Raw genomic sequence first — 18,168 nt, 5'->3', positions numbered from 1 at the left:
AAAATAGAACCGACTTCAAAATTGCTTTAAAAAGGGAAAAATAATTTTATTCTTTAAACACCATCGATAATACTTTTAAACATAATTTTTGAAGTTGGCGCAAAAACAAAAAGTAAAATCCAGTGTAGCCATGCTTCGTTCATATTTTTTTCAGAAAATCATCCAAAGTTAGAAACGAAACATTTATATCGTTACTCAAAGATGCTGTTATCAATGCATAATGTATGTGGTAGTAAAGGAACTAGGCCTGGTAAAATTTATAGTTGTAGTTGCATTATGGCGGTGAATGATCTGTTCTATCGTTTTTGCGCCAACTTCAAAAATTATGTTTAAAAGTATTATCGATGGTGTTTAAAGAATAAAATTATTTTTCTCTTTTTAGAGCAATTTTGAAGTCGGTTCTATTTTTTTCCAAAAATTTTTTTTCATCCTTTTTATTGTAAATGTATATATTTCTGTAAAAGTAAGAAGTTACCACCATGAAACTTTACCCTTTTTTTCCCTAAAAATGCTACATACTAAAAAAAAAAAAAACACTAAGCACATCTTAAACTTTAAGCGATTGACACTAAAAATGTACCTTTACCACTTGAGAAAATGCCGGAATTTTCCAGAATCGGAAAGATACAGAAATCAATAGAACATTCGAGAAAATACGAGAAACAGTAGAAACGAAATCTTAGTAAAATTCACTTTGTCTTAGTCGGGATTTGAACCCGGGTTGCTCGCGTGGAAGGCGTTACAATATTTAATCATTTAATAGGGAAATTGCATGAATATTATGGTTTTTTGCCCATAACTTTTTTTTCTAAAGGACAAATATGGTCAAAGAAAGTAATGGGACCTAAGTTGAGCCATCCCCTATCCATTAAAGAAAGAATCATCAAAATCGGTTAACTAGGTGAGACGCTGTGAGTAGACAAAAAAAAAAAAAAAAACATACGTACGGTATGAACTGATAACCGCCTCCTTTTTGAAGTCGGTTAAAAATTACGAAGCCATTCACATTTTCTGATCTTCTATGGTGTTTTATTTCAGTGTACACTATATATTTCAGTGTATACAGTATACAAATACTTTAAAAAAGCTTCTGGCACCATTCTTTCAGATTCTCGTGCACAAAGACCCCCTGAATCCAAATATGATCATAATGCTCCACCATCATCTCACACTTTTAGCGAACAACTTCCCCCTCTCTTCACATTTTTCAGTTTTTGTCAGTTCCAAAGACAATGTTTTGATTTGGGGGAATAGAGGAAAGCATTATAGTAACCTTTAACATTCTCCTGGGGGAGGGGGTAGAAATGTGAAAAATTCAAAAACATGAACATTTGGAGCAGGAATAGACACTAGAAAATATTTGAAAACTCATCTAAAACTATCTTTTTTTTCTGAAGATTTTTTTCACGATATATTCACTTATTTGTTATCATAAAATTGGAGTATTGGCTTTACTTCAATGATCCCCATGATTGTAAAAATGTTTACATTGTATTTTGTTTTAAATCTTAGAAGCATCGCATACCGCATAAGAGTCGAATCGCAGACTTTCAGTAAAGAAATTTCCCGAAGTTATTTCAATTTTTTCAAGTTACACTTACATAATTAATTAAGATTAATGAAGAAAATTAAATATGCTTATAATGTAGCATTAATCTGCATTTATATTTCTGAGGATGCACCGCCCCCATTGTTTTTCACCATGTTAGGAAGTGATAAGCATTGGGACGGTGCATCCCTATTTGATCGATTATTGATGAAAAGTATGCACATTGCACATACCCGTATTATTGAGAATTTGCAGAATTTGACTCTTGTTTTACCGATTTTTTTTAAAAAAACATAATGCTGTTTTTTCTTGCTGTTGATAAAGTTTCAGTCTTGCCGGTTTTGTGGGAATTAGTATTAAATTAAATTACTAGAACTCACGCGCGCGCACTCACACACGTGCAAACAAAGTATTTTTTGTCTTTGTATGTAGTCAACAATGAAGTGTTTCCCGAAACTTTGATAAGTTTAAATGAGAAACAGCATTGGGGGTACCGTATTATCATCGCTTTTTGATAAATAAGTTACCCTGAAAATTGAACTAAGTACAAACATAAATAAGGTAAAATAAAACGATAAGGATAGTAAACTAAGTAATCCATTTGTTAATCAATAACCGAAAGGTCTTAGAATTGTACTCTCCTCTTTCTTTTATGAAGAGGACATGGAGAAGTCGCTCTATTTTAGTACTGTGATACTCTTTTTATACCGCCCTATGTGTTTTCCTATTTTTTATATTTTGTTGTGTATGTTTGTATGTGTTTTAGCGTTGAGCTTGAACAAATTTTATATCAGCGTAAAGCAAATACCTCCCATTCAGAATCCGAAAATGATCTTGTCAACAAATATTAGGATCTCAAACAGCTTCATAAGCAAACGAGAAACAACTTTTTAAAAATTATTTACCAAAAACTCTTAATGACTAACTACTCAGTCTCTCTTTGCCCAAATGACATAAGTAAAGAATTAAACAATATTCTGAAATAGAAACTTGGTTGAAAAATAAAAATATTGCAAATTGTAAAAATCTTTTTAAAAAATCGCATTTTATTCAATTTTCTTCTGCAATTTTTTATTATTGTAACTAGTTTATTATATGTTTAAACCCTTGACTTACATACAATTGTATTAAAATAAATCTTTGTAAATGGTATTATTGAATTTTAGTTTGAAACTTTTTGTCTTAATGCCGGCTATACACTTAAAAAAAATCAAGTGTTTGCGTTTAGACTTGCAGAATTAATAATTTTCCAAATTAAATTGCTTATCATTACTCCATGTACATCTATAATACAGCGACTGCACCGAAATGGAATTACACACGGCTGTCACACAGGCTTGAAACTTAGTGTCTTAATGCCGGTTACACATAAAAAAATCAAGTGTTTGCGCTTAGACTTGCAGAATTAATAATTTTCCAAATTAAATTGCTTATCATTACTCCATGAACTCCTATAATACAACGACTGCATCGAAATGGAATTACACAGTGTTGTCACACAGAGTTGAAACTTATTGTCTTAATGCCGGCAATACACATAAAAAAATCATGTGTTTGCGTTTAGACTTGCAGAATTAATTATTTTCCAAGCTAAATTAAATATGTTGATATGCAAATTATTTATTATTCAATTGCTTATCATAACTTCATGTACATCTGTGATACAGCGACTGCATCGAAATGGAATTACACAGGGCTGTCACACAGGGTTGAAACTTATTGTCTTAATGCCGGTTACACATAAAAAAATCACGTGTTTGCGTTTAGACTTGCAGAATTAATAATTTTCCAAACTTAATTGCTTATCATAACTCCATGTACATCTATAATACAGCGACTGCATCGAAATGGAATTACACAGGGCTGTCACACAGGGTTAGAGATGTAAAATTTCCGGAAATTTTGAAATGGTGGAAAAAAAACGGTTTTTTTCGAGAAAAATTGGAAAAATTGGAAAATGTGACTTTTTTATGAATAAAATTAAGGTTTCTTAATAGCTCTGTGTTTCTTGGAACATATAAACGTTTAAGCATTAAGAAATATATGCTATCCACACATCTGCTTAACAGAAATACACATAAAAGTAAGATTAATTAGAACAAAAAAAAACTTTTTGTTTTATAACTGACAGCTTTCATGATCAAACACCAGAAATAAGTCAAGTCGTCATTCAACAAATAATATTGGGTAATGTGTGTCTAATCGTAGCAATTACATTTTCTATTTTAGATTGCCATTGAAACTTGAAGGCAATGAAGATTGCCATTGAAACTTGAATTCTATTAATTGAAATATTCGACTTTCAAACATGATTGATTTTTTTTGAAAGAAAAATAATACAATGTACCTTTACTGTCTGAAAATGAAAGCTATTGAGTTTTGATTTTTTCCAATGCAGTCTCAGACCAAATCAAAACTAAATTGGTGTTTCTTAAGCTGAACCAAAACTTAAACTACAGTTTCAGTTTATTCATACGGCCGTGCTAAGCACAGTAGTAAAAGTAGTCATACCAGCACTTTTGAACAAATTTCAGTTATTATAACCAAGTTGTTCTCTGTTTCCTAGTTTACTTAATAAATAAAATGTTTTAGGGTCATTTGATCAAGAACTATTGTTTTGAAAAATTCTTTAAAAAAAAAAGAATCAAATAAATGGAAGAGCCACACTTTAAAATACAATATCTCAGCTTGAGTCCAACTGCAAATTCCCCTTTTTTTGCTTAGCACGGCAGTATACAGGGTGCGGCAAAAAATATATCGGACAAAAATTGTATCATCGAATGGAAGAAAGTTAATTTCATTTTAATAAGTGCTTAGTTTATTTTTGTCTCTCACTTTATTAGAAAATAATTTACAATATATTACGTAGTTTATGTATTGTTTTCGGTTTTCTTACAATTTTAAGCAAAATACCTGCTATTTTAAGTTATTTAACCAAGTAGAACGACAGTTCGTTTGCTTGTTGTCCATCGACAAACAGTATTTGAAACGACATGCCGTGGCTTGGAAATGATAGTCGGGAATGTGTACAAAAACGAACAGTGAATATTTCAGTTAATGGTCAGGTCATCTAAAAGTGAGTTTAATGAAATCTTTGGGTTTCCAATCGCTTGTGGGAATTTGTGACCGATAAGTGCGACTAAATTAAGGGAAAAAAACAGATCACACAGAAGTTTAACGAGTTCCAAAAAGTTCAGGCATTCGTATGACTCCAAAGATGGCAGAAACGTTTGAGACGGTCCGCAAGTCCACGCTGGAAAAGATACCTTTCACTGTCATACAACAACTTGCATTAATGTTAGACAGTATTTTAACATAAAACGGGTAGGGGGGAAAAAATTGCAGCGCAGAATTTAAGCGTGAGAAATTTCTAATCACTTTTTGCTGAAAATTTTAATTAAAACCCTGAAAAGTTGAAAAATTTAATTTTTTTTCAATTTTTCTGCAATGGAAATTTATTCCTTCGGAAAAAACGGTTTTTTCCGTTTTTTCGGAAATTTTTCGGTTTTTTTTCCGACTGTTTTCATTTCTACACAGGGTTGAAACTTATTGTCTTAATGCCGGATATACACATAAAAAGATCATGTGTTTGCGTTTAGACTCGCAGAATTAATAATTTTTAAAATTAAATTGCTTATCACTACTCCATGCACATCTATAATACAGCGACTGCATCGAAATGGAATTACACAGGGTTTGTCACACAGGGTTGAAGCTTATTGTCTTAATGCCGGCTATACACATAAAAAAATCATGTGTTTGCGTTTAGACTTGCAGAATTAATTATTTTCCAAGTAAAATTAAATATGTTGATATGCAAATTACTTATCATTTAATTGCTTATCAGAACTCTATGTACACTAATACAGTGAAACCTGTGTAAGTTGACCACTCACGGTGCAGTACTTTGGCGGTCAACTTAGACAGGTGGTCAACTTATAAAGGGCGGTAATGATTTTTTTTTTTTTTTTGTCATTTCTTGCACCATGTATTCATTTTTTTTTTGAGTAATTCACCCTTACTCTTTCTGTTCAACTCACTTTTATTGTTTAACATCATTGAAAGTGAAACAATAATTAAAAATACTAGTCAAATAATTTTGTTATTTTTTCCTTGTTTTTAACTATATTAGACACTGTAGTTTTAGAAATTCCATATGTGCCAGCTAATTTTCTCTGGCTTTCTTCATTTTCAATTAATTTTAATATTTCATACTTTTTATTAATTTAAAGTTTCTTTTTGATGCCTTTTTATGTAAAACTTATAGCACAAAGAGCAACAAGCTCGACTCTGCGTATCCGCAGTGCGAGGGGTCCGCGTCCTTAAAGGTTGCTAACGGCCCTAGAAATTGAAGAAAACAATAATAGAAAAAAACTAGTACTAAAACTTATTTACTTTACAAATAGAAACTGCTAGCCACTAGGAAGGAGCCCTACATATTTTGTAGCAGAGGGGCCCAAAATGTATAGATCCGGGCCTGCTCTTTGTAGCCCAATTCCTGTGTTGCCACAACATATTGCAACTGAAAGAAAATACTTTGAACTTTTCTACTGACACCTATTTTCACTGAACAGAGTACAAAAAGCTATCTCAAATAGAACAGCAAATGAAAAACAAGTTTGGAGAATAAAGAGCAGCATAAGCTTTATGCTGCTGTTTAAAATGCTAGTCTGTCATCAAAGCATTAAAAACATTCTTGGAAAGCTATCAAAAAGAAAATAATAATAATAAATAAATAAATAAATAGATAATAAAATAAAATAATTTGCTGAAGAAAGTTTAAGAAAATAAACCAAATTTTCAACTTACAAAGGGTTTTTTACAATACTCCAAACCAAATTTGGCGTACATTAGTGGTCAAGATAGACAGGTGGTCAAGATAGAGAGGTGGTCAAGTTACAGAGGTTTTCCTTCATTATATGAGATAGGACTAATTCCGTTCCTGACAAAAGCGGTCAAAATAGACAGGTGGTCAACTTACAAGGGTAGTCAACTTTACAGGTTTTACTGTATTACAAAGGACTGCATAGAAATCGGAAGTACACAGAAAATAAGGCAGACTAAATATGTTTGCAAGACTAAACTAAATAAAAATTTCCACTTCTAATAAATACATCCTTGCATAAAGTTAGTTAAGATCATCCCTTACGAAATAGTTATATAGTTTGCGAAATGGTATCAGTTGTTTTGCATAAAAACATTAGTCAAATAAAACCCACTTTCCTACTTGAATTTCTCAAAATGTATCAGATCGATATTGATTCCAACTTCAATCGCCATACATATGAACTGATTAAATCCGTTTCGCTCCAGCTTTAAATTAGTTTCTGCGGAAACGTTTGATTGGCTCATTGTGTAATCTTTATCAGAAGTGAAAGATGAAGTTTTCACTCGTTGGATTTTCTGAAATTAAACAAAAAAGCTTTATATTTTTCAAAGATGATTTTTTAAACTTAAAAATTTCATAGACTTAAAAAAAAAAGTTGTTTTATCCATATTTTTTTTTTGAATAGAACCAATCATTATTTGATTGTTTGTATGTTTAATATTTATTATTTTGTAATTTCCTGAAATATACCACAAATTTGAAATTTTTACTTCTGCAATTTAGTTTCTATTAACTGTTACCCTTTTCAGTAGTATCTCCTACTCTTTAGAATTATTATAGAGTTACAAATTTTGTAAAACGATGTTATTTTTATATTTTTAGTGGGAATTTGTTGTGATCTTGCTAAGCTTGGCATTTATTGCATTTATTTTCACATAAAGTCAACACTGAAACCTGAAGTTGTATGTTGATCTGCTATGCATCTTTTAACATTATGGTATTGGCGAGAAGTTTTATAGACATCGTCTTATATTTGGTGACTTAAGTTGCCAACTTTTGTGAGAAATCTCGAATTATCGCCAAGGTTGGCGACAGCTGCTGACATTTCAATTCTAATGTATCACTATAGTATTTCAGATCTAACAGAGAAATAGTTCCGATTAGCTAAATCCAGAACCCTCAAGAGTATACAGAAAACTTGTAGATAAATCTTTAATACATAAATAGCAGTTATATCAATAGAATCTAGTTGACATTCAACTACGAGCTGGAGAGCTTGCTTTAGCTCTGCTGTTGTAAAGCCTATGCGCTTTTTTTTTTTTTTTTTTTTTGTATGTATTTGGACGTAAATTCGTGTTTAATGATATGTTTATGGTGGTTCATGATGTATTTTTAATGCTATGGTCATTTTAGCAATTTTTAACATCTTTCTTGTATACATTTTTTAAATAAATATGCTGTGTTTTCACAAGCACTGATTCATCAGTAAAATATTTCTTGAAGTTCTGTCGGACTCGTAAGGGTATTGAAGTTGAGAAAAAAAGATTACAGCACGGAAACAATTTTAATCAAAGTGATTGTTTCGGAACTTAAATTTAAACTTTAAAACTGCCATCAGTATAAAGAAAAAATCGACTTATTTCTTCCTTTTTTTTTTGAAATGATAAAATTAAGAGCTTGTTTTCCTATTTGCATTTATTTAACCTAATTTAAAGATTAAACCTATTTTAAAGAAATCCTGTACATAAATAAAAATCTGAAAGAATAGACGACCCGCGAAGGAAGTAGTGAACTTGCGCTACAACGCGATTCATCTTACGCGAAATAAATATAATGCAAGTTTTTCACAAGTAACTTACATCATAACTAACGTGAACTCCTAGCTCGCAAAGTGAGATTTTTCGGAAGTAAATCACGTAGCGCAGTATCGGCTTCGTTATTGTCAACTAATTGCCCTGTATTACACGTTTTTTGGGAACACGTGTACATGAATAGAAACACGTGTATTTATTTATTTATTTAATTGTAATAAAAAATGCCTAATGATATGGATGTTTAACGCGTCAAATTTCTTAGTGCGTCACGCTCTTGTTGTCATGAAGTTACTAATATGGAATACAAAGATTAACGCATCTTTTTGAATTTGAAATCATTTGGAAAAGTGAAAAAATCTGTAAACTATGAAATTGGTTTAAAACCGTCACGACAGGTAAAACACTACAGAGAATACTTTTGAATATTTTCATACTGAGATATAACTCTTTGATTTTATATCTCCTGATATTTTTGTCACTTACGACTGCATAAAGTTGCAAGAAACACATTCGTTAAAAGTCATTTTTTATTGAAAATTAAAGCTGAAATAAGTAAATTATCAAATTAAATAAATAAATATATAAAATGAAAAAATATTTTCCCTTTTAGTATATTATTTTACGTTTTTTTAAAAGGCCTTGTTGAGTTCGTTGTGGCTGATAAGCATAAAAGTCAGCGACTACGCGAATTAAATTTTTCGTGGCGTTATTTAAAAAAGGACCTCTTAGTTTGAGAGGTGTGTGAAGAATTTGAGGGGTAGAGCCATCACTTTTGGGGGGATGGTGTGAAGGTGTGATGGTGATTAAGTGTTTACTTTTCTTCCGGATGTATTTTTAGCGATAACATTATTTTTAACCTTGGTAACTATGTTATTGATTTGTTGTAAGATTTTTTTTTTTTTTTTTTTGTTGTTTCTCAACAAGGATGTAAAAGAACACTAGTAAAAGTCAAAAACCGCAATTCTAAATTCCACAACTCACACCGCAAAAGGAGTTGTTTCACGTATACTATTGATTCTCGTCGAAACATGATGACCGAATTTATCTGGAAAGCCGAACATGTTTTACGCTATCTGGAATGTTTAAAACATTTTCGGTCAAATAATTAGCATCTGATAGTTGTATCTTTTTAATATTCTCCTTTTTGATATGTGTTATTTTTAGATTTTGAATTATAATATTGCATTTTCGCTAAGTCGTAAATGTTTTTTTAAAATTAAAAAAAAAAATCATAAAAAAGATAAAAGAAAAAGGTAACCTAGACAATACTTGGATCGCTTATTTTCAATAACCCTATAAGAAAGGGACTGATAAGTGGCAGATAAGTGGCAGATTAAAAGACTACAATTTAAAAAAAAATCGCACGTAAAACAGTACGCAGACGTTCATCATTGGTTTAAAAGCTTTTCAAATGTGCATTAAGAGTCAGAATATTTAATATCAATATAGAGAACTACTGATTTATCCCGCGTTCGCCTTTTCCGTGTTCGCCCTCTGAGAGCCTGAACTACTCATGCGTGAAATGCGATTAAGCACTGAGGTGAAAAAGCCAAGCTCCGCCATTAGTGGTCCAATTTCTTATGCCTCCATTCGTACCCACCTTCTTATTCAGCCATTTGTGGTCACACATTCGCCTTTATACAAGGGTGAATCAGAAATCCATTTTAGTTAGCTTGAATGATTTTATACCTTAATAAAATTGTAACTTTTTTTTCTTTCTTTCTTTTTTTTTTTTTTTTTTTTTTGACTCCTTTGCAAACATTTCTTCCTTTATATTTTAGCATTGAATAACTTTTTGTTGTTCTACATTTAAGAAAAACAGATCAAAAACGACAAATTTGTACTCATCCGTAGGATAAAAAATTAAGTATATTTCATGAACAAAATTTTCTACAGAAAAAATAAAACCGTTTGGGAGCACAGAATATTGATAGAGATTGCCGCCTACCATACTTGATTAAAATCAAAAATAGTACGACACGAAAATTTTTTGATTTTATATGGAATGACTCAGTAGCAAATTTCACATTTACTCTGCTCAAAATAGCTCTACAGTTTGGATCAAAGGGAAATAGTTTATTTTTTTACTTATTCATTTATTAAATATTACGTATTTCTTCATTTATAAATTCATTAACATTCTTTTACTTATTAATCAATTTATTTAATCATATATTCACTTATTTTCTTACTCATTCCCATGGATGCAAGACCTTCCGTCTCAGGACGGATTTCCGTCTTGGACCGAATTTCCGAGACAGAGGTCGGGACGGAAAGAAATTCGATGGCTTTCCTCCAGTTTTTACTAAAAAAAGAAAAGTTGCCAGCCGCCCCCCCCCCCTTGCCACCTTTTTCTATAATATTTTCGAAGATCGCCCAATATTGTGATTTTGGGACTATCAGTTTGAAAAAATTGATGTAATAGTCCGAACTCCTCCTTTCCCTGAACTTTACAAAAATGGCCTATCAATTTCCTTGGAACACTGGAACCTTTTTCTGGGGGGGGGGGGGAGGGATGGGGGGATTTTTAACTTGATGCAAAAAAAAAAAAAAAAAAAAAACAGAGCTTTCTGTACCAATTTAATTATAACTTTAGCAAACATTTTCCCAGCCCTCATATTAAAGGATTTATGACGACATTTTGATTAAAATTGGAAAAAGCAAATAATTAATTATTAATTAGTTCATTTGATTATAGATAAATATTTCATTGTCATCGAATCTGAAGTCGCATTCTAAATTTTTGACTGAGATTACCAAGATTTGGATAAAACTTGAGTTTCAAGATTTGAGCAAGACAAATAAATATTTGAATAAACCTTTAGACGTTGTTGGGTACTAGTAGGAATTGAAAAATATGAAAACAGTTTTGACATATTTTTCTCAATTTTACGTAATGAACTCAAATTGAAAGAAAAAAAAATTCTTATTATTGTAAGCAGAAATTTGAATTGCATTTTAAATTTTATTTTTATTTCATTAATTAATTAATTAATTATTTTTTTTTACAATTGAAGACAGAAATGCGCGAGAAAGACTTCATTAAAAACACGTCAAGACTTAAACTTAAAATATGATAGAATGCACAGCTAGGCAGCAAGTAAAAAGTACCTTATTAAGAAAGGGTGGGAGGAAAATATTGCTTGATATAAAATGCATTTTACAAAAGACGATGTGCTAAATCGGGAATTCTCAATCGATGCTCCTTCGGAAAAAATATGATCTGTCTTCCATGATTTTTACCTGTCAGCGTTAGTTAAAAGTATTTATGCAATGACAGTAATAATAATAATAGTCATTATAGCTATTTACAAGATCCATTTAATATGCAGCTAATGATATGCAGTAAAATAATTTTAAAAATTCTCCATTTTTTTTTTTTTATCTGAAGCGAAGTCTATTTTACAGTATATAAAAGGTAATGAAAGTTGTTAGGCAACACTTAATACGTGTTTTACTCACATAAAATCTGAGGTGAATTTTCAAATTTCTCTCATTCTTGCACTTGATGTGTATTAGAGAAATAAAGGATTTACATAAAATGCAAAAATCATAGAAAGAGGGAAAAAATGCTTTATTAAAATTTTATAAATGCATATGATACATTCTTCAAATATTTTTCTAGGGTTATTTTTTTTCTAAGTAGTTGCTTTTTTAATTTTCTTAATCTTCTATTTAGTAGTCTGTACTTTTTCTTCTGACGCGTTGCTACCTCTTGTCCCCCGTCCAGTTGGAAAACTACGGCTTGATTTGCTGCTTCTTCCTCTTGTAACAATTTTATCATTGAAAACAAATCTAAGTGTCTTATTGATGCTTTGTTGTTTAAGCTGCTGTGCCAGCCTTCGACTACGTTGTTAGTTCGAGCACCATTGGTATCGAAATGATTCCATATAGAGCTGCATGAAAAAAAAAGAAAAAAGAACGAAATGAATTGAGAATCTAAGTAAAAATTTACTTTTCAACTGACTTCAAAAAAAAAAAAAAAGAGTCCGTTATCAGTTATGCTATATGTATGTTACTAGTTTTTATTTTATTTACGAATTTCTTATACATTATCATCTTAACACTAGGTGTACAAATTTTGATGATGATTTTTTAATTGGTGAGGGTTGGTTTAAATTATGTCCGCTTATTGGTCAGTCCATTTTTCGCTTTTAAAAAAATAATAAAGGAACAGTATTTTTTTTTAACACATGATTAGATATGAAACTAATTATTACAAAAATAGGCTGGCATTACTATGTACTTATAAAATATGTTTCAACTAAAAGAAATGACATCAAAGAAAAGGAGAAAAAATCTAAGAAACGACTTCAAATTTGCATCAAAGAAACGAATCAAATTCCAATTTTAAGATGGAGCACCACTATTTTCAAATTAATAGACTACAGCTATTATAAAAGTAAAATATTTAGATTTAAAAAAAAATACTCACGCACACAGCATTTTTTGTACTTACATCGGAAATTTGGCATCTTGCTCATCGAGCCAAGTTTCTGCCATGTAGGATATAAAAGTGTCTTCTTCTCCTGTACTTGGCTGATTTTCTTGTATAATGAGGAAGGCCTCAGGTACCAGAGTTGGTGGAACTAGAGCCAGAGCAGCCATTTTTCTGAAGAAATTCCTTACTTCTTTATTTCCAGCATACTCAGTGACTAGACCAAGTCTCTGAACCTGCGAAAAAAAAAAATCGAAATTATTATGATTCGAAAAACTTGCATAATTCTTTCCCTCCAGTTACTTAAATCTAGTTATGAAAGTACACACTAAAAACCTTCAATTTCATTAAGATCTTAATCTTCGACGTACATTTTAAAAATTCAGCGACAGTATTTAATTTTATTTTGTCATAATAAATGTTCATTTACCATGTACAATCTATACATATAATAAAATAAGATGTTTGTGTGTGTGTGTGTGGCGCGCTTCCCGGGAAAACGGTAAGGCCTAGAAAGATGAAATTTGGTATACAGGTGCTGTTTTTGCCGAAGATGTGCACCTCGGGCTTTGATTTTTGATATTTTAATTAGAAAAAAAGTTATTAAATGTTTTATGTGTTTCTTTTGCACTTTTTAGTACGTTTTACCTCACAGATCCCGAACCAATCTCACCACACAAATATTTTTTGTACTATAGTGTAGGAAATTTATTTTTAAATATGATGAATGAAAGAATTTTGAAGATAGAGCAGTTTTTGTATTTTTTATAAATTTTTGAAAAAACCTTTAATTTGCATTTTTTCAGGGTTTTATTTTTTTCTAATATCATCCTGCGAGAAGTATCAAAGCCTCATTTCTAAAATTTAAGTTGGTAATAGTAAAAACATTTCGCCCTCTTCAAATGAAAAAAATTCTTAAAAATACGCAATAGTTTTTTTTTTTACAATTCTTTTAATGCTGAACACATCATGTCTTTTCGAGCATCGGTCGAAGAAAGCGTTCTTCAATCTTTTATGCCTGTGACGTCACTACTTGGATTTCGATTCGATATTTACCATAGAATCTTAATCGCAAGCAATGTTAATCTTTTTTTTTACTATATAGCTTACTTCTACATTTTATGACGTGATGACCACGTGTTTTTCTGGTAGCGCTTGCTTTTTTTCTTTCCTTTTTTTGTTTTGTTTAGTGATTGCATTTATTTCTCCCCCCCCCCCCTCCCCAAGCTGGACCTTTTGCTGTATCTATATTACGTTACATTTCATAGTTGTGCGCATTTAATTCAATAAAAACAGCGAGATTTTTTTATCTTTGTCAAACGCTACTTTTTGCACACTTCGGGGAATTTGAGCTTTTTTTTTTTTTTTTGCTCTACTTAAATAAAAAAAAAAGTGGTTTTTTGAGTGATCTTTGTTTTTATTAGGAAATGGACGGGGAGGTTAAAATAAATAGAGATGCATAAGAAAATTTAGAGACTTTTAAGAGATCGTAAAGGTAGATAGCCGCTGCAAAAATGTGAATTGCTCAAAAAAAAAAGAGAGAGATGGATTGATTAATACTGCTGCCGAAATTATTTAAACAGCCGCCGAAGGCGGCAAACGTGAAGTAAAAAGGTAAATGACAAGTTAGCCTAACAGCCGCCGTAGGTGGTTGCTTGCACAGAAAGGCGAATGGCGTAAGAAGGCTAACCAGCTGGTCGCCGAAGGCGGCTAGTTTAAAATAATTTTAAATCCAAATTTTTTTTAATTGAATTCTAAGTACATAAATTTGTGTTTAAAATTTTATTGATTTTACTGATTTAAAAACTAAAAGGGGGGAGGAATACTTTTACTCACCTGCTTCCATATACATTGGCTGAAATGAAAGAAACAGCCTTTCACGACAACACCTTTAAATACTTCTTCCAGTGCAGCTATGCAGGCCGTCTCGAAGTCCATCATGACGAACTTCGGATGAAATATCAGACCATGGGAACGTGCATGTTCTTTTATCGCCGAGAATAACTCAATATATGTTTCTTTGGATTTGCTCCCGATCAAGCAAAACGCTAAGGGAAAAATCTTTCTTAAGTATGATCCGTGGATGGTATATAATTGCGAGAACAATTTTGGTACGATTTTAAATGTACCATCCATGTGAATGCTATCACTTTGGCAAAGTTTTTCCAAATCCTCTTCAGAACAAAACACCTGAAATAGAAATAAAGTAGTGTAAAAATATTGCTTTAAAGATTACTAGTACGTGCATTTTCACTCAAAAATACAAGTTTGTACTTTGATTCGTGAAAGCGTAAACTCGCATGCAGAAAGATACAGAAAAATTAATATCACAGTCCATAAAGTATGCATGCAATAAATGAACTCAATCCTTACCATCATTCGATTTTCTGGACCAATTATTTTGTCTATGATGAGGAACTCCCGATTACCATCTCGAGTACTTGTCCACTATCCGCTCAACGAAATATCCTGGATGGTTTTAGGCAAACTAGGTCTTGTCGAGTTTCTGACTTTATATAATTCAGTTTTAATTTGTTGGAATGGTGGAATAGCACTTGCTGTTTCAATATCAACGGCAATTTCAGACAAACATTTCCTAAAAATAGAATAATATGAATTCATTAGACAACCTCCACCTGATAATTTCATTTTTATTTGTGCGTAAAACATACAATATTTTTGAGAAATTGTAATTAATAGTTAGCTTAAAAAATATTACGTACTAAAAAAAGAAGTGTATTTTTTAGCTAGGTTCTGATGGGAGAGGGCAATTAGATAAAATTTCATGAAGTCCAGAACTAATTTAATGCCAAGAGTTATTTGAAGTTTTTTTTTCTTTAAAAGATGGGAAAAGAGGTTTTGTTTGATTTACAAAGTTTGTTTTTACTATGTCAAATATATTTATGTAAGACGTATAAAAACATTATGATTGTTGTGTAGCTATGAAATTATTGGTTATATATATAACCAATAATGTTGTAATAATATAATAGAAAATATCGGATAATATCACAATATCAGGAATTTTTTATCTTTTTGAACCCTGTTTATGAGGAAAGCCTATGCGACCTTCTTTTCATTATGAATTAAAATTCAATTTTAAATATTTCAAACTTTCTGTGAACAAGAATTGCCCCTGATTCTGAGTATTTCTTGATCACTTCTGAGGGCCCATAATGGTCACCTTTTCTTTCATTCTTCGTTTTTTTTTCTTCAGATAATGTATTTTTAAAATGATAATACAGCAATAATTTATAAATACAGAGTTGGTCAAAATTATAAGGACAAAGGCTACATTTTTGGCTCTATTTGTTCGGAACATAGTAAACATTTTATGTATTTAAGATAATATGAATGAACGTCTTTATCAAATTAGTTTTATTGGAAATGTACTGGAATTTCGTATTAATAGAGTGAAGCTTGAATTCAGACATGTATGTAATATGATCCAGTTTTCATAATTTTATTTTTTAATTGATTATGGGCAATCTTTTATAATTTAAATTTCTCAAATGTTCTACATTCCATAATGATTTTTGGTATAAAAAAAATCATTAATTGCTTACGTTTCACTGCATTGTTTGAGAAACAATTTTTTCCTGTTTATTTTTCTGTTTTCCTAACAATGCTGAGCACCACCATAATATTAGATGAAATAAATGAATCTGCAAGTATTAATTAAGCATCAGACAAGATGTTTTTTTTTTTTCAAGAGAGGGAAAACTTAATGCTTCAAAGTCTTTAAAATCTTTGAATCATGTTCATTAACTTAATGTTTATTTTTCCCATTATTTAAAATATTTTTAGTATCTTTATATTGTTTGCAGTTAATTAAATATGAACAGTCATCTAATATAGTACTAAAATTGTATAAGCATCATCTTTTTCAGATCATATTTACTACCAGAAACGTACATTATCAACAATTTTCCCGTTAGTAAAAAATTGTTCCTTCTATGAGGGGCAACATTTAATATACCTTAAAATGTATACATCAATAACATATTTTAATATTTACAATGCGTGTAGAAACACTTATCACACATCCAAAGCTAACACTGTGTTTAGTTCATTTTTTCTTTAAAGTAGATAATAATTCAATTCTAAAAATGGGATAATGATATTTGTAAAAAAATACTTAGCGAATGCTTAACACATATAAAATACTTCTCAATAAATTCAAAAGCGATTTTTCGTAATTTCGATAGTGCAAAAATTTTCAAATATTATTGTCAGAGATGTGAATACGAAAATGTTATTTCTTCACCACATTTATACAAATTTCTAATCTGTTGCTTGTAGTGATAATCAATCTATTTCAAAAATATCAGATTAATGAATTTGCGCATAATGGGGCCCCAATTTCGGAATACTCATTCATATCCAGGATATTCGAAATCTAGGATTTCTTCTGTAAGTTCAAAAAAAAAAAAAAAAAAAATCTCCTTCATTTAAACGTTTAAAACCATTAACTTTCAGTTATTATTTTTTGAAAACACAATTTCTGAAAGCCTATTTTTACGCTTCTGCGGTCACACGTGTCATGCACAATTTGAACCTTATGCTATAGTTGTTTAGCTATCTTTTAGCATCTACTTTTAGTTTTACGATACTTCTATCTGTTTTCCTATTAGTATACACTACAAAGCATATTGAGTCAAAATCTAATGTTATTTTAGTGAAAACTATTTATTAATGCATGAAAATTAAAAGTAACGTTCGCGAATAATATAACGTTACATGTTATAAGCACAATTTTTATTTTTTAAAGATTGATCAATAGAAAAGGAGAAGAAAAAAATAAAAGAAATCGGGCACAAATATTAATAAAATTGTGAGAACATATGAACTGTCGCACAACGCAATAATGTTCGCATTTTTTAAATTCTAAAATTTGGAAGGGTAGCGGTACAGAGAATTCCGAATACGGGATCACATATACAATATGCTAGTCCGAAAAAGTAAAACTTAAATAAAGCGCTTCAGTTCTCACATAAAATATACGAGCAGGCAAATTGTTACAAAAATTATAAGCATGACCAAAAAATGCAAAATGATTTTATTCCCAAAAAACTATACTGCAAAATTATTGTATCGATAATAAAATAGTAATTAAAACTTACTTGAATATCCTTGGCACCGGTTCAGTTGCATTTGCTCGTATTTCATCCTTTATCTTCATTAAAAAGCTCTCTTTTTCAGCTTTCTTCACATCTGGCTCATGATTGTGAAAACCGTTTGAGCTATAAAATTCATTCTCCTGTAAGCATAATCTCGCTTTGCAATGTGGTTTTCGAACGCATGTCCAGTAACTTTTATTTTGTTTGCAATAGCTTAAATGATAATAATATTTTTTGTGGTTAAGAAGTTTTCCTCCTCTTTTTGTTGACGAAAACGAAATGTCGGACATTTTTCAAGCGTAGAAATCCTGGTGTTTAGTACTGCAGAGCAGAAACTGAAGTGCTATATTGAAAGTTAAAAGTTTGTGAAACTGGTTTGACCTTTCAGTCCCCGGTTTCTTGCCCTTGGAAGCCCTGTA

The 18,168-nt window shown here is 30.8% G+C and overlaps 1 protein-coding gene across 1 annotated transcript; it reads right to left on the bottom strand.

Annotated features, from left to right (window-relative positions):
• Positions 1 to 6,772: 6,772 nt before the first annotated feature.
• Positions 6,773 to 17,811, bottom strand: LOC129224808 (uncharacterized). Its single transcript, XM_054859357.1, has 6 exons — positions 17,753 to 17,811; positions 15,141 to 15,225; positions 14,466 to 14,819; positions 12,651 to 12,865; positions 11,904 to 12,087; positions 6,773 to 6,952 (listed from the first exon to the last, which is right to left on the bottom strand). Exons 1-6 carry the CDS (start codon positions 17,809 to 17,811, stop codon positions 6,773 to 6,775), a joined length of 1,077 nt encoding a protein of 358 aa, XP_054715332.1.
• Between the last annotated feature and the right edge of the window lie 357 nt (positions 17,812 to 18,168).

This window comes from Uloborus diversus, chromosome 6, assembly GCF_026930045.1.
Source record: "Uloborus diversus isolate 005 chromosome 6, Udiv.v.3.1, whole genome shotgun sequence".
NCBI lineage: Eukaryota > Metazoa > Arthropoda > Arachnida > Araneae > Uloboridae > Uloborus > Uloborus diversus.
Note: the sequence above shows the minus strand (reverse complement) of the source record. Positions and strands in the feature narration are given on the sequence as shown.

Excerpts from the sequence above, each read along its gene's own strand:
- LOC129224808 (XM_054859357.1), bottom strand. The coding sequence starts at position 17,811 with ATGAAGATAAAGGATGAAATACGAGCAAATGCAACTGAACCGGTGCCA. Across the intron at positions 14,820-15,140 it reads TTAAAACTGAATTATATAAA|GTGTTTTGTTCTGAAGAGGA; the intron begins GTCAGAAACTCG and ends TTTCTATTTCAG. Across the intron at positions 12,866-14,465 it reads GCCAATGTATATGGAAGCAG|GTTCAGAGACTTGGTCTAGT; the intron begins GTGAGTAAAAGT and ends TTTTTTTCGCAG.